Source organism: Pholis gunnellus (assembly GCF_910591455.1).
Source record: "Pholis gunnellus genome assembly, chromosome: 6".
Lineage (NCBI taxonomy): Eukaryota > Metazoa > Chordata > Actinopteri > Perciformes > Pholidae > Pholis > Pholis gunnellus.
The window spans coordinates 6,835,744-6,858,068 of NC_136532.1; the positions used below are offsets into that span (position 1 = coordinate 6,835,744).

General features: G+C 45.9%; 1 protein-coding gene across 1 annotated transcript in view; it reads right to left on the reverse strand.

The window, feature by feature from the left end:
- Positions 1 to 1,305: 1,305 nt before the first annotated feature.
- The window catches only part of sema6a (sema domain, transmembrane domain (TM), and cytoplasmic domain, (semaphorin) 6A), a gene marked incomplete at both ends in the record, with an annotated part of 55,224 nt that continues 34,204 nt past the window's right edge, over positions 1,306 to 22,325 (reverse strand). Inside the window, 5 exons of the mRNA XM_079161828.1 lie at positions 1,306 to 2,468; positions 13,220 to 13,399; positions 16,432 to 16,452; positions 16,666 to 16,686; positions 17,515 to 17,573. Coding sequence (XP_079017954.1) covers positions 1,306 to 2,468; positions 13,220 to 13,399; positions 16,432 to 16,452; positions 16,666 to 16,686; positions 17,515 to 17,573 — 1,444 coding nt within the window. The remainder of the gene's footprint in view (positions 2,469 to 13,219; positions 13,400 to 16,431; positions 16,453 to 16,665; positions 16,687 to 17,514; positions 17,574 to 22,325) is intronic.

Consider the following 22,325-nt stretch of genomic DNA (forward strand, 5'->3'; position numbering starts at 1 on the left):
GTGACGACGCTCCAGCCAGGTGGAGGCACCGCTTTTTGTACGCGTCCCGCACTGTTGCCGCATTTGCTTCTCTTACGTTTTGCATCATGCGACAGTGAGCTTTGATGGCACCGGTAAGCCAGCGGCCAATCAGGACAAATGTTACGGACTCACACAAAAATAAACCACAGTGCTGATTGGGGGGGGGGGGGGGGGGGGGGGGGGGATGCTCATTGGAGGAGTGAAAGGGTGAGCTTGGGGAAGTCTTTTTTTTTTTTTTTTTTTTTTGTTCATGATTGGTCTAAAACCACGGGAATTCTGGTCCACGAAGGTAAAAGTCCCTGTCTGGCACATTTAAAATAAATATCTCCTCCTCGTCGCAGAGGTCACATATATCTCAAGCTGCAGGTCCCACTGAGCACACAGTCAGACCGAGTGGACCTTCAGTCATCAAGAAAGTTCTACGGGCTCCAGTTTAATGACTTTAAATACGTTGTTTCCCCCCCCCTTACACTTGATTCATTAATATTAAAAGATCTCTTCTCTGTTCTCCCTCTCTCTCTCTCCGAGCCTAGAAAGTTTTCTGTTTTTTCAAAAGCACTTAATAAAAATAAATACAACAAGCTATTAGTATTAACAGTCATGTGTTATTCAGTAACCAGTACAGTAGAAGATTTCCTCTGGCCCAGGCGTTCAGTTAAAACCCAGGCAGGACTTGATTGCTGTAACACTGAGAGGCTTTTTCACAGTTTCTGACAGAACTCGGCGGAGCCGTCTGTCCTTTTCAGTCCGAGCTCAGAGTGCTTTGTCACTCAGACTTCCCAGTCCTCAAGCTACTGTACAACTCTCCAAACCCCCTCCACCAGTGCTGTCTGCATGTGTGCTTTTTTTTTTTTATTTCTTTTTTTTTTTTACCAGCGTGATAAAGTATCAAGTCAAGTCCCGGTGGCCAAAGACACCACAAACAAGAGAGCCACCGTCTTGGATGCTACAGGGCGCCGTCGGATGAAGTGTCGTCTTCTGCTTCGGCGGCACACACACCTTCCCATGTGTGCCGACACAGGGGAACGTCAGCCAGAGCATGAGCTCCGTGACAAGAAACAAATGACGACAACCAGTTGTATAATATTTACATATTTATATAAAAAGAAAGTGTTTTCTTAAAAAAAAATTGTGTCGCACTGTACTGTACACCAAAAACAAACAAACAAAAAAAAACACTAAAAAGAGATGCAAGTTGTACAGTATTCCCTGTTTTTTCTCTCGTTCAGAAAAAAACCCAACTTTCACTGCTGTTCACATTGGACCGACCGGATAAGTACCTGACTATGTGCAGGAGTCACTGGACTTGACTTTTGTGGAGAGCGAGACCACGGAGGGTTTGGGTGGGACGTCGGGCTTGAGATATTTGATGCCCGTTCGAGGCAGTGACCCGTAGGAGCTCATTCCAGGCTGCCGTGACAGAGATATGCCCTGTGCTGTCATTTGTATGGAGTCCACCCTCTGAGGCGCCGGGGGCGGCGTCTCCACGCGGTTGAAGCTGTGATGCCTCGCCAAATGGGAGGAGTTAGATGAGTTGGTGTTGTGCCTCTTGAGGGCGGAGGATCCGGACGCTCCGGACGCCGATCCCTTCCGGAGCCCGTAGACTGACGAGTGGACCTCCAGGCGTTTGCCCATCTGTGGGACGGCCGGGGGGATGGTGAGCGAGGCCTCTCGTTGGGGCACGCGCGGCGGCAGCACCCCGTCTGGATCCACCATGTTGAGGTTGTGACAAGGGCCCTTGACCGTCTTGTACTCCAGGGTGGCCCCCTGGTCGTCCATGACGCCGTGGCCCATGCCGTGGTCGCTGTGGTGGGGCTGCTCCACGTACTCGTGCTGGTAGGACTGCTGATGCTGCTGCAGGTGAGGCTGGAGCTGGTGCTGGTGCTGCGGCAGAGGCAGGACCACCACGCTGGGGATGTGGCCCGGCGAGGCCCTCAGGGGCAGGTCCATGGAGATGACGGGCGAGCCCATTGGTGGCATGTCCTTGGTGCAAGCGTTGATGAGGTTCTGGTTCCTCTCCCACTCCCGGCTGCCCCGGCTGGGCTTGCGACGCGGCTGCATTGGGGTGGACTCAGGCGTCGGTAGAGCGGCGAGGTCCAGGTGGTGCTGGTCTGCTTTTATCAGCATCTTCCCGTTCGGCGTCAGCCTCCCGTTGTGCATCAGAGGGGTGAGGATCGCCTCGGGGCGGCCGTCTTTGGCCTGTGTCTCAAACAGGCCCGTCAGCTTGGTCACGCTGTTCATTGAGCCCCGACGGGAGTGGAGGTGGTGGTTGTCCTTTTCCTTGCGGCCCGTCAGGTCGATGTCTCGCCGCCGGTGGTCGCAGACGCAGTAGACAATGATGCCAGAGAAGATGGCGCCCATGGCAAAGGCGAGGATGACGGCGATGGCCAGCAAGGTCACGGGAACGAGCTGGTCACGACCCTTCTGGTAGCTCTCACGGATCACACCTGCAGAGAGACGCGGAGAGGACATTGAGACCGCGAGAGATTACACTGCAGCAGTGTGTTGTGGGAACTTGTTTCTAAAGGCTGTTGGGAGAGACGTTTATTTTTAGACCAACAAAATAATAGAAAACAATATTGAATTCCTACAATCAAAAGATATTTTCTGGGTAAAAAGATTAGAGGTTTCAATAATTTCATCAAAAACATGCAAATGAAGATGGGCTTATCCCGTCATAAGGAACACCTTCTCAAAAGGGGCACAAATGGAAGCTCGATGTAGCAACATTCAATATTTCCCAGAAAATCCAATTTTAGACTGAAAATGCGTTTTGGAGGGGTGATTATGATTCACAATTTAAATCCTAGATAAAACCCTTCTGCTGAAATGAAAAAAAGATATGAGCGCAGATAAAGGGAGTCTGAAATACCCAAACGGATGCAAATGGGGGACTTTTCATACATCTCACATCCAATCTCATGAATCACAGAGAACGCATTAAAAAGCCTCTGATTAAGCATTAAATCCAATGAGCTGTGTCATCAGTGTCTTGTATGAAAGCGCCACTTTCAAAGACGCGCTGCGATGCGACCAAATGAAAGATAATTCAATAAAAGCAGCTGCGAAGCATCCTGGCGGTGGGAGAGCAGCGGGTTGCGGGTAATAAAATGGGGTCAACACCAATCTGCACGCACACACACGCACACACACACATGCTCACACACACACACACGCTCACACACACACACATGCTCACAGATGATAACCTCCAGCCTGTTGATGAATGTAGACATCTAATGCAGCACTCTGTTGGGTTAAACACACCGGTCCACGGCAGGGAGATTTATAACGCCTTCACACATGACCCGTGGCCAACACAGATCAGTTACCACAGACGGGGGATTAGGCAGGTGGGTTCCGTCACGTTAAAAAAAAGATCCCACAGTAGACCGCTGGTCTCGATGACGTGACTCGACTACACATGTGTGCTCATATCATACTATATATTATTCACTGTACATGTGGAAGATTTTCTAGATGATATAACTAAGAGCAATAGTGTGGTATTCGTGTGTATGAATAGTCCATTATGCTGTGCAGTGTGTGTTTGCAGTGAATCTAGGCGCTAGAATAAGCATGATGTGAGTGATACGATCTGTATAACAGCTTTCAGAAATCATTTTCATTCACTAGGACTTCATATAAAGGTGTGAAGAACAGATAGAACTAGTTTGTTTTGTTTGCCTGAAGAACAATGACAAAAAAAACCATTTACTTAGTGTAGTAGTATGAGCTGCAAACAGTAATCAAAACAATTGTCAACAAGCATATTGCTGCAATTTTGTCTTTTTTTACGAGTTTCTGTTGACATGAATGAATTCACTTTTCTTTTGTAGATAAAAATAGAAGTGTTTCAATTTGTTCTGCCATTTTTCCAAAAAGAAGACGCCACAAATGAAGCGTTAGTTGCAATAAATCAGTAGAATCCTGAAGGGGCCGGGTAATCGTGTTTAGGCTTTTCGGCTCGTCTGTGTCACCGAGGACGCTCTCGGAGAATATCTCCTTTCTGTGTCTCCTCGGCGAGACATAACACAGACACAGAGACAACGCGCTAATCTGTTCTCATGGAAGCGAAATCCAGACTCTCTTAAACTAACATCCATAATCCTCGCTCGCTGCAGTCATACTTCATTAGTCCAAAGACGTGACTTAAATCGCGTGAAGCACTGAGCAATGTGCCGGAGTCTCTGCTTTGACTCTGAAGCTCAACCTGGATTTTAAAAAAAGAAGAAAGAAAAAGCTGTTACATTTGCTCTGTTCATTTATTGTAAAAAAAAAAACGTTTCTCTTTAATAGAGTGCTGACAAGACGCAGCTCGGCCGTAACTCATTTAGTGTCAAACAAAAGGTTTGAAAAAAAAATGTGTTTTCGGGCCAAAATGGTTTCTTATCGAGGACGTGCCCGGCTGTGTAGATAGTGCGAGACGTGATGAGTGCTGTCTGCAGTGAAGCATTAAGGGTCAACCCGAACGGCCGGCCTCTCCACCCAAACATCTGCTTCCCATCTCACAAAGTAACTCCTGACAACCAGAGAGATACTTTTCCTCTCATCTTGTCCAGATCTTTTTTTTCTTCTTTTTTTTCTCCCCAATTTCTGCTACTAACGAATCACTTTTTCTGACTTTCGCCTTATTTCTTTTGCACTGTTCGGGTGCAAAAGGCTGTAGTTATAACCTCGTGGTCTTTGTGGGTCATCCTCCTTTGGTGGAGAACCACAACGGTGACGGGGTGGCGTTTGAGAGCTGCTGCGAACAAAAGACGCAAAGGAAGAGGGGAGCTCAGCTTCACTTGAGGTGAGGAGCCCTGAAAAACTCGTAGGAAATGAAAGTGCGAGCGTAAACGAATACTTTGGTAAACCTCTCTTTTTTCTCTCCATAATCATTGTTAAACATAAATCTGTTCATCCGTCTCTGTCTTCGGTCCTTACATGCTGAAAGAGCGAGTCGAAACTCTTATGAATTTTCATGACAGCAAATTTATTGCCGCTAAAGGTTAGATTCGGATTTCCCATTGAATGTCACAGACGGAGGGGAGCAGAGCCGAACGGTTGTCCGTCCTGGTGAAGGAGGCCGAGCTGTGGAGCCACATCCTTGTCTTCTGCTCCGGGTGTGGCAGCTGAGGTTAAAGCCCCTTTTTAACCTGCACTGCACGGTTCTTACTGTCCAACTCTTAAAAGCCTTTCTTTCTATCTTTCCCTCCCTTTCCATCCATCACTCACGCGCACACTTCCGGATACCCGAGGCCTTTGGGTAAAACGCATGAGAAAGAAAAAGAGGAAAAACTTTGAAGACTTCCATCTTTCATGTGAGGCATTGTTTCTCATGCTCACATCAAAGAGAATGTAAGTAGCCACGGAGGACACAGCAGGGCTGTCTCTTGTCGAATCACAGGACTTCAGGGTTTCCAATCGAGCTGGCTACGCCGCTCGTTTTTTTTGCGATCTTGGCAAAACTTTTCAAAACTTTTCAGCTGCGTGACCTTGAGAAGTAGCAACGCGTGGCTTTAACCCCGCAGTTTTTCCCGCTTCAGTCTCGTCTCGCTGAGGTCCTGACTGTACAGTGATGTATCGTCACCCCGGCTTCAACTCTTGCCTTCGCCCCCAGAATGCAGCGCGAGGCATCCTGCGGTTTCTCTCAGCGGTCGAATTTATTTTAATATGACAACGCCTCGGGCCTCAACGTTCAGATATTAAACACATATCTCAGATACTCGGATATTTCTCGCTGTCAAAACAGCCGGGGTCGGCAACACTTGCTTGTGAATCGGGAACATTGTAATCTGCTGTGACTGGAGCGGGTGAATGATCTCTCTCTCTCTTTCTCTCTTTCTCTCTCTCTCTCTCTCTCTCGTCTGACACACATAGGCGCCCTTACACTCGTTTTAATCTCTTCAGAAGCACCAACTGACTCGGGCCCACAGGGCTCGTCTTTGTGTTGGTGTTGGGGAAACTTCAAAGGTAGTTAAACATCACAGAGAGGTTACGGCGAGGACCCTAACCTCTGACTACGGGGCTCGTTGCACAAAGACACTGTCTGCAGAGCGATAGGAATCTTAATCAGACCAAACTGCGCTCGCTGACGTGCCACTTGTTGAGAGGCGGAACCCTGGACCTCGATAACTAACGGAGTGGAAGAAAAAGATGAAGGACGGGAGAAGAGCGTGTTCTGCTTCCACGGCGGCGGGAGCTTTAGAGAGCTCTTATTTGCCTTGTTTTCATCTTTTTTTTTTAAAAGGACAATGCTGTTTAGATGATGACAGCAATTCATTAAGTTCCATTTAATCCCCGGTTAGGATATTATCCCATTAAGTCTGTTGTATGCTTACGTTTCGAGAGGCACTCGCATTAATGGTGTTATTCAATATTAAAGCATTCATCAGACAAGCCAGAGTCAGTACACAGCATACTGATGAGTCAGTTAAGTTACAATTAAAGCTCTAATTATATCATTCTGCGCCTCAGGTATTAACACCGATGTACTAACCTATCCACCTCCGTGCATACAAACTGTAGTATTTAATGCTCAAAGGAAATCAAGATGAATTACACCTCCCTGGGAACGTTAATCATCAGCTGTTTGATGCCTGAAGTTGACACCAGCACGGTGTGTATTAATGGGTGATAGACTTGTGAAAAGCCGCTGCCCAGCGTGAATAACACAATTACAACAATTAATGCAATTTTTTCTGAATTCCACCTCCATCACATGTCGAGGTATTTAAGTGTTGAAATCCTCAATCACGATTTATAAAGATGTGTTTTTATTCTATGAAGTAAAAATTACCCCCCCCCCTTGTAATGCTAACTCCCGTTAAGTAGTACTCAATCTTAATGAGTCACTGTCGGTGACCCACTCAAGTGCATTTTAGCATGTTATGACTGCTGAAAATGTGTGGCAAGCTTCCGCCTTCTATGTATGACTAAAGTGAGATGTTTTGTAAAACAGTGATGATAGATAATCGTTCATAAATGTTGTTGTAGAAAACGGGCCCTGTCTAGTAAAACGGGCCCTGTCTAAACCCAGGACAAAGACTCAGCCGGTATCTACTCGATGAGTGGCTCACTCATGGACGTCGTGGACGTGGCCATTTAAATTCAGTTCAAAGCAGAATAATGACAGCTGAGTGTGGGTTCGACGAGCTGCAAAGGCACAAAAGGATGAGCCGCCGTGATACGAGATTCAGTCTCACGCGGCCAAAAGAGACAAAGCAAAGCTTTTGTATGAAACCGCCAAAAGGCGAGAGGTCTTACTGAAAAGCATAACCAAAACAATTCAAATGGAAAAGTGAGCAGCGAATGTGCGCGGAAAAAACAAAAGCGGCCTGAGAGAACAATAAGCTAATCAGTGGAGGAAATTATGGCTTATAGCTTGACGTCAGTCAGGGAAGTGCGTAACGCCGGGAAAACATCCAGTCCACTGTTTCTGTTATGATTCACAATGAGCTGCGAATAATTCATCTGCCTCACAGAGAGCTATCACAATCTCTGGCCGGCAAGGAACAAAATCCTGCTGTTAAAACACTAATGAAGGTGTTATAATGACAGTTGTAGGATTATTCGACAAAACCCCCCCCCCCCAAAAAAAACGTATTTTTCTTTGCTACAGTGCAGTCATCCTACCTTAAAGGACCACCTCACCAACTTCGAACCTAAATCCTATCATCCTTTTTTATGGGATTAACTTAAATCCTATCATTCTACTGCAAGGACATATGAAACTACCAACATTAAATTACCCAATGTGCCCAATCGCCCTCATAGGCTCCTGAAAAAATGTCACCAGCCGAATGCTTCATCTGACAGTGAGCAGAGTTCATGTTAAACTAAAGCGTCTAATCTCGTCAGCTCGCTTCCAAGGACGGGTAATTTGAAAGGAGAGAAGTCTCTGTAATCAGACAACCAAGAAATCCTTCCTCTGGCTTCTTTTGCTCACTAGTGGGAGAGAGAAATAAAGCTGAAAGGTAATGTGTGATATTTATATAATGACCACATTTAAGAGAAATGGCTACTAAACCAGGCGGCAACCTGCGGTTCTTAAAAGTGAAGCCAAAAACTTCAGAATTTCTCAGTGGTTAGAGGGAACCTACCAAACTACGAAAGTTGGCTTTTTTAGGTGTTTCAACAGCACAGGCATAACTGTGTTTGCAAATGTGCCAGAAATGCTCAGATCACAGCTACAGTTCTGCTCTTTTAGGTTCATGTAGTCATGTGACGAATGTTGAATTCCGTGTGTGCATCATGTTTATAATGTGCACTGCAAGGAAGTTAGAAACCAGAATTTGACTGCAGAAAAAAAAGGGACATTTTCTTTGCTAGTACTGGATGATTTTGACAGCCCCCCCCCCCCCCCCCCCCCCCCCCATAACTACAGCTAACATTCGAGATTGACATGCCATCCCCCAATAACGATGGTGAAATGTTCCTTCAACTGCCTTCCAGAGAGTGAGGTGAATCGAAATGCTCAAGCTATCAGGACTTTTTGGCATGAAAAAAAAGAGAGCTGCATCCCCGTGTGAGCGAGGTCATTCTACCCCTCTATCATACCAGCCTCACCTCGGCACACAGGTGTCAGAGAGCTGCCTGCAGCTGAAAATAACCCGGGCACAGCAGCTGTCAGAGTAGTAATAGTTGGTATTACCATAGAATCCATGAAGGGAAATCATATCTCTCAATAAACTTCAGAAGCTCTCGTCTAATGGGCGAAGAAATATCATCATAATGCCATGTTTGGGAAACTATTAAATATATAAAATATTGTGGTTCCTCAGATTTTAACTCACGTTTGGTGTTTATCTAGATGTAAACACTGCATCGTCTTCAGTCAATTGACACTTGTGAATAGTCCTGCTGTGAATCAATAATGAGCACGAGAAAACAAAACCATCTCACCAGACAGCCGTGTGTGACTGTAATGTCTCCTAAATTACGTTTATGTAATACTAATGTCCCCCCACAATTATGTTGAGAAACGTAATGGCTACCCGGATTATGTTCATTTGTCATTTTTTTAGTCTACGTCTTACTGTATATATATATACACCACATGCAAGTCATTGGGGCGTGTTCGGGGTCACTGATTGTTTTTTTAAATATTTAACCATGGCCCTTATCTTTCAGTCACCTTAAAGATTGCAATTTATGGGATTGGGAGCATTTGTGATGCCTCTAAACGGCGCTCAACATGCGGACGGCTGAGCCAGTGGCTCGCAGCTAACAGTGCAAACAATAGGTAAAAGTGCTGACAGAGCTAACCGTGTTAAAATGAGGGGGAACCAGGGGGTTGGTGCTACGCTTCCGCGTTGACGCAGAGCGCAGTGTGGAAACGCAGCCTCACTCACAACGTGCACTAAACTAACCCTAACCCGGCCCCGGCTATGTCATCAACTCAAGGAGAAGCTCGGGTAACAACACACACAGAGGGAGAGTGACTTCATCCTCTGCTCAGGTAGACATTACTCCTCTATATCTTTACTCAGCAAGTTGTTTGCTGCTATATTAATGTGCATTGCACCTTTAACTAAGCGCTTTGAGTGCCCTAAAATGACACCATCGAAGGTTTGATTATGCTTTTGTTACTTGGTGCAGATATTGTAGGAAAAACACAATCAAGGGATGTTTTGCTGATATGTTCAGTGGCAACATTTTATGTTTTGATAAAAAACGGTATACCTGCGTTTTCTTTCTAAATAGATGAGTACATACATTGTATACATTTTTACATCACCGAAGGTTAGTTGAGTTGGCTGAGAAACGTGGACAGTTCAGGGTTAAAATTGTGACCCTGTATGAAAACAAACGACAGAAGGATAGAGAAAAACACCGTCGTATCTCTCTACATTTCATATCCTCTCTTATTCCCCTTTCTTCCATCTTGTTTCTTCAATTTCGGCCAGTTTGTCCACCTCCTATCTATGCACTCCCTCCCTTATAACCTTCACCACTACATTATTGTGTTGTTATGTTTAATAAATCTTTATCATATGTCCCCCCCCCCCTCGCCTTCTCCCCTTCCCTCATTTCCCATGTCTCTTCCCCTGTTGTCTCTCTCCATCCCTCTTCTCTTCCACCTCTCCCCTTTTCCTTCTTCCCTGGATTGCTGCTGTAATGAACCCATAAATTGGAGCAACACAGCGGTGGCTACAGGTCGGGTTGGGGGGGGTGATGTAAGAGGGTGGGGGAGTCAATCCTGACAGAGAGAGAGAGGTAGAACACAGGAGAGAGACTGAGAGAGAGCAGGGGGGGGCAGGGCTAGGATTCATTCCTGCAGACAGGGGAAGAGATATGACTCCAGTTGGAGAAGAGACAGACTACAAGGGGTGAGACGGAGGAGGAGGAGGAGGAGGAGGAGGAGGAGCAGAGATGGAGGAGGAAGAGAGACAGAGAGAGGGGGGGAGGGGGGATGAGGGCTCCATAAATTGGTTTCAGGAATTAATTTGCACTAGGTAAGGTATAGCCTTGGAACATGCCCTCCCAGTCAGATGAGAGGTCCTGTGGAAGGGAGACTGATCACAATGGCAGCAGATGGTGGAAAAGTGGCGGGTCTGGGGCGATGGTAGGCAAAGGGGAGAGGTGTATGGTCGGGGGACAGGGGTGGAGGAAAATATAACGGAGACAGATGAGGCCCAGACAGACAGACAAACACCAAGCTCAAATGTACTGTGAAACACAAGCGGCCACCTGGCAACCGCGATGGTCCCACTGGAATGCCGGATAATGATGCTGTTGGGTGCTAAAATATCCACAGCGTGTGAACACTCATCACTTTGCAGCATTTTCTAATTACTACGGTGGTGTCGGGCTAATACATATTGGCAGCACTGTAATATTCATTAGCAGATAAGATTCCACAATGTCTCAACTGCAAATGAAAAAAGTTGGGGAGTAATTGTAATTTCTTTTAAATTGCAAACAAGCTTGCAAACGACTTTGGATGTGAGCTAATAAGTTTTCACTCAAGCATACACTTTTTTTTACTTCATTTGAGGGATTGATGGCATGGTTAAATGTTTATTCCTTATTGCTTCTGTAAAATGCGCTGCATGAATTTATCTCCGTGGCATTAAAAAGACCTTTTCTGTCTCCATAATCATTTCTCATTTATTGATTCCATTTCCACTTTTCACATACGCAGTTTGCTAAGTTTTCACAGTACAGTTGACACCTGAAGCCAATAAAACTGAGGGCGACGGGAAGGAAGAGGAGGCAGGATGGGTGGAGCGGGAAATGAATACTGTTCACTGTGGTGCTCGATTTGCCATGCTGAAAAGCATTAAGCTGCATGGAGGCAAAACTGTGCTTAATACCATCAAAGCAATCAAAGGGAAGGAAAAAGGCAAATATATAAATAGCAAAAAAAAGGAAAAAAACAGTCTCAGACCAAGCCATGCAAAATATCAAGAACCAACACAAGAAAATCAAACGAATCTCATCAAAGCTGACTCGTATATAGAAAAGGCAAAGAAAAGACAGTTGAGCTGAAATTGAAATATAACTGATAAATACTGAAACAAGCTGCAAAGGTGTCTCGTAAAAATCATAATAATAATGATCGTACAGAAAAAAAACAGCAGGAAGCATTGTTTTGAAATGTGAAGCCCTGTTGCAGTTACCTGAGCGTGTCCCACCCCCCCAACAAAACATTTCTTTTTAAAAACATACTAGCATACCTCACCATTAATTGTGAGGATGGATTAGAATTACACCTGCTCAGGTAAAGGCAACAAGGGCAGCGACAGCATGTTGTGATGCTGGCTGCAGGCATGCTGTCTGAAGTCTCTGCCACCATTGTGCTTTTGGATCTACCCACTTGTGCCTTACTGCTTCCAGCTGACATTCACTGCCTCTGTTTATTCCATACACCGGTGATGCCGGAGCGCGTGCCGAGACAAACCGAACCACCTTATTGTCGAGCTTGTAATCACGAGAGACGGTATGTGTTTTTGGCCAGCTCCGGTTTGTGCCTCTCGTGTAATTCGAGTGGCATCACTTCTGTGGGAATCTGATGTTCGAAAAAAAAGATACACCTGTCGATACGCACCACTGCTCTGAAGGTATTTCACAGTGATCTCAAATGACTCCCTGGCATTGTGAAAGTTCAGTGGTTTTATGACATATTTTCGGGGGAACATTGGATGCTTGACGTTGTGCAAAGCAGAGAACTGTCACCATAAAAAATGTTGGCACCGTAGGTTTCTGCAAAATGCCAACATCATTTCCTGACGACTTGGCTGCGCTATGAATTAAACGTAATGTTAATAAATGAGAGAATGCACAAACTGAGGCTGGTTTTGTGCATGAAAAGACACACAGCAACTTCCCTGAACAAAATCTCTTAGCTCATTAGCTGCTCTGGCTTTCTCTCTGTATCTTTCTTTATAGAAAGCCACTACTGTGAATGAATCACCATTATTAACAATCAATATCTCTTCAAGTTCATGGTGATCTTGCCTCTAATAGCATGAGGTAATGTAGCAGGGACATGTTGCATGTTCTGCAGTAGGTTGTATTATGGGACAAAACATGCTGCGGTGACCTTTTTTTCTTTTCATTTCATACTTTCCCCTCCGATGGGTGTCGTTCTACACTAGTCTCCTTCCTTCCTCTCCTTTTCCCTCAGTCTCATCTATCCAGCGAATCGTCCTTGAGGCGGTGCGGCATTAGGCAGGTTGTTAACACGGGAGGAAAAGGGCGTTCAATGTCATGTCACTGTGTCACAAAGCATGACAGAGCCGGCGCCCGGGCCATCTTCTCCGGGAAATAAATACATCACCGTTTTTTTTCTTCCGAGAGTGTAATGGTGTGGATATTACATCTCCTGTGGGACATTACGACCCGTTGATAATAAATCCATCCTGCCGAGTGAGCCTGTTTGTCTGTGTGCGCGCACGCATGGGTCTTAACGAGCGCAGACATGGGTCTTAACGAGCGCAGAATGTGTATGTGTCTGAACGTGCGACGTAGGTGTGTTTGCATACGTTTCTTTTGGGGGGGGGGGGGCTTACGTGCACAGTGTGAGGCAATTTGTTCCCTGGAGAGAAAGCGATCCACCATCTCTACACCTCGTCAGCTGGAAGCAGCCAGGCAGCCGTAAATCTCAATTACACAACCCTCCCCCACACCTCCCCTCCTCCCACCCCCTCCCTTGCCACAGGTGACAATGGACCAAATTGACTGCTCGCTGTTGTGTTCCAAGGCTTACCATTGGCTTCGGGCTGGGTCTGAGAGGGCACGGCTACGTAGGGGTCCTCCCCTTTGTCTGAGCTCATGGGGGGTTCCTTCCGCTCCACCATGCGGCCCCGCCCCAGGGGGCCCTCGGCAGCCTCGGGCAGGGCCGAGGTGGGGAGGGAGAGGGTGCGGTGATGGTGGCGGTGGTGGTGGCCTGCCGGACACAACACAGGTTAACCGACGCTCGAGGCAGACGGGGACAGGCTTCAGTGCTTGTGAGCACAGGCCAGCAGGGTTGCACTCACACACACACACACACACACACACACACATCTATTCCTCCTTTGAAGCGTACACACAGACACACACACACACACGTAAGGACATCTGCTTGGCTGTGCGATGCAACAAAGTGTTTCTCCCTGGTGACCCCGGGGTAACTCATTAGCAATTGTGTGTGTGTGTGTTTCTCAGGATAGGGTTTTTTTCTTTTCTCCCTGTCACTCTCTGCCGTTCTCACTCTCCCCCCTCCTGTTCTGACTGACGTGTCAGAGCTCCTTTGGGCCTGTCAGAGCAGAGCAGAGTACAATCACGTTGCTCCACATTCACCATAGGGTGTCTACCTTTGATATGAAGGACGACAGACAAAGTTTCTCTCCATCGCTCCCGTCGAGAAGTCTGCCTGAAACTTTTTCTTCAGCTGCACAGCGCTTCTAACTCCGTTCATGCTCCTCCTCTTGTCAAGCGTTTTGCCACTCTGATCCTAACTTTTCAATTCTTCTTCAATTTAGCATGAAGTTTGTTTTGAAACTGAAACAATTGATCATTTTCATCAGCTTCTCAAGATTTGCTGCTTTTCCTTGTTTCATGTGACATTTAACGGAATAATATATATTTTATTTTGGACTACAGCTTGGGCTCTGGAAAGAAGTGCTTGTGATTTTTATAGACTAAATCATTAATTGGGAAAATAATTGGCAGATTTATCTGCAATGAGAATAATTGTAAACTTTCTCTCTCATCCCTCCTTGTCTCCTATCTCTCCACCTCCTTCCGCCCTCTCCGCCTATTTCCCCATTTACACCCACGTTTCTACGTTTGAAACCAAATGTCTCCCGAATGTTTTGTATCCTGCACGGCCGGTAATCTTTATTTAGCAAGTCTAGATCAATCAGGAGAAATGTGTCGTTAACGGTTAATGAATTTTCTCTGATTTGGCTCCTCCATGTAATTAAATTCCTCAACGACTAAACGAATTGCTGGCCAACAGTTGGAGAGGGTATCATAACGCTGCCGGGAAGTTACACCGATGATGAGATGGCAACCAGAATAGCACGCGCAGGATGTGCTCTAACACCTGAGAGTGACAATTGCAGCAAAGTGTCTTTCATCTGTGGGTGACGGGTCGTACCTACTGTATCTCCTCCCCGTATATCGCCGAACGTCTCTCGCACAATGTTTGTTTTCCTGCATCCGCCCCTCCCCCTCTTTTTTTTTTGGTCTCATTTTCTTTCATAAGCAGAGTTTGTGCGTATACGCTTTGTCTGACTGATTATTTTTGAACCATGCTAATCACATTACCATCCCACATGCTAACAATTAAGCCACCCTACACAGTTTTGCACAAGCTACATATTGTATTTAACATAATGGAATACAAAAAAAAATAAAAAATCCACCCTAGATGAAGACTGACAACACTTTTATCAACAGCCTCTGTGGAGCTCTCCCCACGGAGGAGGTGACAGCAATGTGTGTCTTTGTGTGCGTGTGTGCAGATGTGCGAGTGCCTTTTCAATATGTGTTTATGCTGTTTGAAGAGGGGAGGAGCATTTCACGGGGGCTAACGTCGGTGAGGCTGCTGGTAGACGACGCACAACACCACCCGGAGCCTCCTCCTCCGTGTGCCACGGCAATCATTAAAATGATTTATTTAACTATTGGCCCAAGGCTGAGAGATTAGTGTGACAGGCCTATTTTATAATTCATTCCCCCACCGCCAGGGGAAGTGCAATTCAGGCAGATGACACACATAGAGAGAGAGAGCTCGGAGCCTCAGAGCTCCTCCGCGGATCAGGGAGGAAAAAAAATAAAAAATACTGCCGACGGATGCACATCCCTCTCTTTCTACAGATTAAAAGAGAGGCGAGGGTGTCTAGTCGGGAGTGGAGGAGAGGAGGATGAAGAGGGGGCATTTATTTATCTTCAAATCCATATCAACCACCGACAGATAGACGGAGGGGCTTGGGTGATGGCTAAGACTTTGTTTGGGGTGTTGTCTGTGTGTGTGTGTGTGTGTGTGTGTGTGTGTGTGTGTAGAAAGACACACAGCCAAGCCTATGGGAGCATATTCAGCACTATAGGGGTGCACACCAACACAGATGCCTTTTTCTGACCCTGGATCTCCAAAAGGAGGGAGGAGAACAGTGGGGGTACAGCCACAGGGGTGAGAGAAAGAGGGAGAGAGAGAGAGAGAGAGAGAGAGAGAGAGAGAGGGAGAGGGAGAGCTGGGCTTTCTGGAAGGACTTTAAAATATCTATTCTTGTCATTCTGTATGGATCTGACTGTTTGATCTGGCAGCTGCGAGATATGGGTGTGAGTGTGAGAGAGATTTACTGAAAACCATAAAAATAAGGTGGATGTGTGGGTGCTCCGGATAAGACCGACCGGCTCCGCTTCAGGCTAACCACATCTGTTTATCATTCTTCGAATCGACTCGGTCGATGAACGCGTCATCACTGTGATTGTGATATTGCGGTGTGCGATTAGGGTATCAGAGTATTTTGCGGGAGCACAAAAATGTGTGTCTGCTCATGTTTGCATTAGCCTTCTTTTTTTTTTTTTATAGCGGAGAGTCGGTGCCAACTGCACATGCTCGGTGGCAGTTGGCAGAAACGCATCGGATCTTTCCCGACTCTAAACAGGCCAGTCTAATCTCCCTCTCCTTCTGTTCACACATGTCCTGCTTAATGTGCACACCGAGGCATTTCTGCACCATCAAAGTCTTAAACCACCAACAACCAGATTCATCCAATTAGAAGCAAAGGTCAGGGCTAATCGATGCTGTTGCACAGGGGGTAAAGAGGAGTTGGAACAATTAAGGAGGGAGCGGAGGTCTAATAGAATTTGAATGGGAATAGAATCTAATTTCTAATTCTACGTCCTCTATTCTAAACTCCAAAAGGGGCTGGACGAGGGCAAACACTACGGGAAGTGAGATGCACCGAACGTGCTTCGTTTCATTACCTTCGTAACTGGAGGGAACGTCTATGAAAAAGAAGGAACGAAATGAATTCAGTTAAAAGCATGAGTCATTAATAACCCGTCTTTACACGTGTGGGAGGAGTTTTCATTTCCCTGAGAGGGGATGATTGATCGACTAGATGAAGGGGTGTGGCCGGAGCTAAAGAGTCAGGGGACGTGAAACGCAACTCCTGTCTTTTATTTGATTGCCTCTACAGTAAAATGTGGAATACTTACCGTTCAGCGCCACAAAGGTATCTGGAAGAAGGAGAAAAGAAACGAGGGGAAATGTGTTATTGCTGGCAGTAAAGAGAGCTTATGCTTTAACATGATCAAAAGCCATGACTTCTAAAGTAATTCAGAATCGACTGGCTGCTCGATATTCTCCAAACTTTAAATCAGAGGTGATCTATAGCCTCTACAGCTAATGAAGGTTCAACGCTATGGCTTCCCTTGACTAAACACACTGATCAAATTGAAGGGAAAATGCGCCGCCTACATTTACTCTGAGTAAACAGTCGAAATTGAGATGAAATGGACTAAGATGAGCGATTTGAGGTCAAATTGTTCTAAAGTTTGTCTTGCAAACTGAGCAGCTTAGTATAAAATCACATTCGACGAATCCCAACAGTTATTCCGGACATGAAAATATCAAATATACATTGAGTTAAAGAGGCCTTTCAAGGCTTTCAAGGCTGACTTGTGTTTGACGGCTCACAAGTCAGATCCTGTTCCCCGGGTGCCGCTGAATGTTTGTGTTGTGTTTCTCGTAGCCAATTGCAAAAAGGCGATCCACTCTTTGCCCAAGTGGACACAACACTCTATTGACCGGGGGACCAGAGAGGCAGCGGGGGGGGAGGACAGAAGAGGACGAGAGCCGAAAAGGGACAGATGGATGGAAGAAGCTGAAAGAGAGGATTGTGAGGGCGGAACAGACGGGGGGAGAACAAGGTGACAGCAGCGAAGAAGGAAAACGCAGGGCCGAGAGAAGAGGGAGACTGAGTTAACAGAGAAGAGAGGAATGGTGGTGGTGGTGGGGGGTGGAGAATAGAGGAGGAAAGATAAGAGTGAAGAGGGCCTGCTTACTTTGGCAGTCTCCCAGGCCATCTGTGTTACCATGCTCCACGTCCTGCTCAAAGGCTGATCTGCGGGGAACAGAGACATCATGGTCAGTGGTGGAAAACAGGCCAGGCCATGCAGGCTCGCCACACCTAAACAAAGTAACCGAGCTATAGGAAAGCTCACTACAATAGCGGCCCCAAACACAGCGTACCCTATATTGCACACAGTGTGGGCTGCAGAAAGCCCTGTTGGAACAGAATCAAAGAACACCTTGCAGGTGCCCTGGAGGCCTAAAATCAGCGGTTATAAAGAATGCTGGCAGGCTTGTAAATCCATAGCTGGCACTAGACTCATTGCCAGAAGTGACGATATAAATAGATTTATGTTTAATTTGACTGTAAGAAGAACTGTCATCTTATGTTGTGTGGTCTTAAAGAAGTGGTTCAACGTTTCGGGAAACATGCTCGTTCACGTTCTTGCTTGGAGTTAGATGAGATTGATACCATTTATGTGATAGATATGAAGCTACCGCCAGCAGCCGGTTAGCTTAGCTTAGCACAAAGACTGGAAACAGCTACCTGGCCCAGTTCAAAGGTGACACAATCTACCTACAGCACCTCTGAAGAACACTAATCAACACATCTTAGTTTGTTTGTTGAACCCGTACAAAAAACTAAAGTGTGAAAGGGAATTATGTGCTGGACTACTACCTGACTCTGAGCAGTTGCCAGGCAACCAGCAGAGACTCAAACAAGGTCCTAGCCAAGAAATCTTTTTCACAAAAAGAAAACCCGTAAATAGAAACAAACGAGATATAAGGTATTAATTTGTGGCGCTGCTCGGCAGATTTAGGACAGAGCCAGGCTAGCTGTTTTCCCATGTTTCCAGTCTTTATGCTAAGCTAAGCTAATCTGCTGCTGGCTCCAGCTTCACATTTACTGTACAGACATGAAAGTGGTATTGATCTTGGTAAGAAAGAACTCCTGCTCTAAATAAAGAAATACGGTGGAAATGTACAGAGAACTTCACTTTTCATGAGAACTTCAACTTTCATATTCTTTCTCCTGTTTCTCAACAGCTGACATGATCTGGGCTCAGTAGAGATATGAGGCTGTAGTCTCAATCACATGGGCGAAGAGCAGGGCAGCGAGGGGGAACCATGCTTGGGGGGGCCATCATATGACACAGAGGGAAGAGAAAGAGCGGGCAGAGCGAGAGTGTTTTGGAGATGTTATTTTCTGATGCAATCTGCACGGAGACCTGTTTTCTTCCTGAAAGACCACCAAGCAGGCAGTAAGGAGATCTGTGAAACAGAGCGGACCAACTGTCAACCAGGATCACAGTCACGCATGACAGCTTTTCACAGTCCTCCTCCGCCCCCCCCCTTGCTAGTCCTTCTCCTCCTGCCAGTCCACCGGCCTCTCATCTTCCTCACCCTCCACTGGTCACAATTATAGCATGAAGAAGAATGATTTTTCCAAAACAGCATCACCCACCCCTTATCCCCCCCCATCAGACTTGAGAGCGTGAACCTGACAACAAGGACATGGAGAGTTTAGGAGGAAAATACAATTGAATTGCTGCTGTTCTGTTCTCAAACCCTTCATGTGTATTCATGTTTACTATTCATCTTTCCCTCCAGTTTCACAGAGCCTTAATTGGGATGGAGATAGTACATTTTGCCCTCTTGATAACTAATAACCCTTCCAAAGCAGCCACAATAACAGCCACACAAACAACAACAACAGCAACAATAACAGCATCCTCTTTTGATATCTGGGGGTACATTTAATCTGCTTATCTGATTTGCTTATCATCATAATCACAGAGCGGACGCAGAGTTGCACAATCAGACCTGTCTGAGCTCAAACGCCGTCCAAGCTCTCCTGGTAGCTGCCGGATCTTCCTCGTGCCACCCTTCCATGAAATCTTGTTTGGCCTCTTTGACAACACCAAAACACTGGCAACCTCGCGGTCATGGTTTCCATGTTTTTTTAATAACGTTAAAGACTCTGGCGAGACATTGTTGAGATGAAGACACACGGTTTTAAATCCCATCGGTCTCGAGATGAATTAACAATGAATAAGTCGCCCGACAGTTGCGGGGGTCTGAGCCCTACTTGGCGCACGTGAAAGTGAGTGAACTATAGTATGAACTCTTAGTTAAAGCGGTTCACGTCCCGTTGCGGCTGCATGATAGCAACAGAGGTGCATTGTGTTCAGATGTGACTCTACAGACGGTTCAGCTCAGGGTTAAGGCCCCGCCGCAACCGCGTGATGCATATTTTAATCAGATTCAAACAGGACAGTACATAACTGGAGGCGGCCGAGGGACGCACTTTATACCGTCTTGCATCCGATGTGATTATTATGTGAGACGTGTGGTTGCACTGAGGGGACAAAATGCCGGTCAGGCGTAATATCATTCATTATTCATATCAGAAGTGAATGGGCGACGAGGGACCTAATACACTGTACAGAGTAACACTGTAGTGTAAAGAATGCGTAATGCTTCATCAAAGTCGCCCATTCATTTTGATTCAGGAAAGAATACTCGCAGTGAACTCAGACTTTACTCATCAGGGTTTCAGCAGGTTGTGAGTCGGTGTATGTGTGCAGATTTAATCAGTGTGAGAGACCCCGGCACTGATCTAGAGCACGGTCAGGGCCGGTGGCTGAGACAATGGCTTGAATAATTAACCTGATTTTTAATATGCTGATCTTCTGTTGTCTGTGAAACACACTCGTACACCTAGTTTACATAATGACAACCACACATAATTATATGCGATAATATGCATAAGGCCAGAGTGCGAGCTGTATATGGGCGGTAGGTATGAGAGGCATAACTCCACATGAGAACGCTGGCACACTCGCGCCGAGGCCAGATGGAAGAAGAGAAGAGGGGAGGCGTGCACGAGGGAAAGAATATGTCAGAGGAAAGATAGAAGAAGAAGAAGAAGAAGAAGAAGAAGAAGGATGGATGAAATAGAGACACGGACAGGGACGGGCAGGTAAGACGATGGATAGGCTGCTGGTTAGGCAGACAAATAGAGGAACATGTAAGGAAACGGGAAGGGATGCTGATTTTAATGAGGAAAAGAAAAAGTGAGGCTGAAGTAGAAGAAAGGTGAGTCTCTGTTTCTGTGAGCAAACCTTGTTATTTAGCACCAAAATGCCTCTGACTTCCCTCCCTCGTTTTATTCCTCCTGTGAAGCCTGGCAAATGAATAGCTCACTACGGACCAACAGATCCTACCAGGCCTAATCCCCCCCTCTCACTTAGAAATATTGTACAGTAAAGGAGGGAGGTCATTTGCCCTTTTAATGCCTCTGTGTCGGCTTCAGCTCCAAAGTGGAAACTCAATCAGTCCGCTACAGCTTTACGGAATAATAATAGGATAGCTCTCCGTGTGTGTTTTTTTGAGGACGAGTGTGTACTTGTGCCTTTGGCGTATTGGCGTGCCAGACCAATCATTTTGCGGAAGGGAGGGGGGGATCAAATTCATTCAACTTCAAATAGCCACTGGAGCACTGGTCCTTTTGTTATGACTTCATCTGTAAAATGTTTTTTCCCACCACAAAACTCCATATGCTGTTTGTTCAGAAAGCGTAATCTGCTTCTGTGTCATAACTACAGCCACAAATTATAGTTACCGCGACCATCGAGCTTTACCAAACCCGACGTACCCAACCCCGAGCCTGGGGCAAACAACACTTTCCTTCCATTCATCCTTCCAATAGCGCTTTCAGCTGAAGGAAATTGCACTTACACACCATAAAATTAGAAAGATCACAGACACGACAAATCGAGAGAGGAATGCCACCGGGCGTGACAGAGAAGGTGGGGTACTGCTTTCTAAAAGCTGTTTGCAAAACACATATGTCAGGCTTTTTACAAAATCCCCAGCATCAGTAATTGACCCTTCCCTAAGCCCCGCCCACTGCTGCGACTCCATCAAGCTGTCAGAGCTACCATGGAGCCCACACTGTCACTAACCGCACTCCCTGAATAAAAGTTATCTCATTTTTGGAAAGTCAATTTCAGAGAGAAGCAGACATCTCCAATATGGGTGTGAAGGATATATCCAGGATATCAAACTGATTTAGCAGCGATAACGGGTTAAAAAGATAGAAGTCAAAGCCTTCAGATCTCAGTGTAAAAGTCAACCACCACATCACCTGACCGATCGAGACAGAGGGAACAACACTTCCTTTCCGGTAAAGCCGGGAAGGTCTTTATTCACTGTTGCAATCATTAAAGAGCAAAAGCATGTGTAGACATTCAGAACACTTTCACTAGCTATAAAAGTGCTAACGCTAGTTAATGGTGTGCTAGCACAACGTTTAACCATGACTAGCTCCAAATCCACAAAACCAGCCTGAAGCCAAAATGAAGGAAATCTGAAACCAGTGCATGAGATTCAATGGAGCGGAGCTGAATAGAGCCGGCTGATGCTACGCTATGATTGGCTAGTCTGTGCTTGAAGGGCGGGACTTAGTGAGGGGTCGATTACTTAGCTATGTAACTAATGCAATGTTGTACTGTATTGTAACTGTAAAGGAGGATCACTATGAACGCAGGGAGGAACAACATTGACCTTAGAAGTCACATAAACTAAAACTGACTTAATTCTACAGATGTCTAAGGAATTGCAGGAGACACAGAAGTATTTTGTCTATACTGTAAATTCCCATGTGTACATTCTCTCATAATGAAATACTCGATGTTCCTAAATATAGAAGCAATAGAGTCTCCTCCGCAATTAAAACAACACTACAGCTTGATGATGAGGCTCACAGTTTTAATTACTGCAACTTTGTTTTTGTAAATGA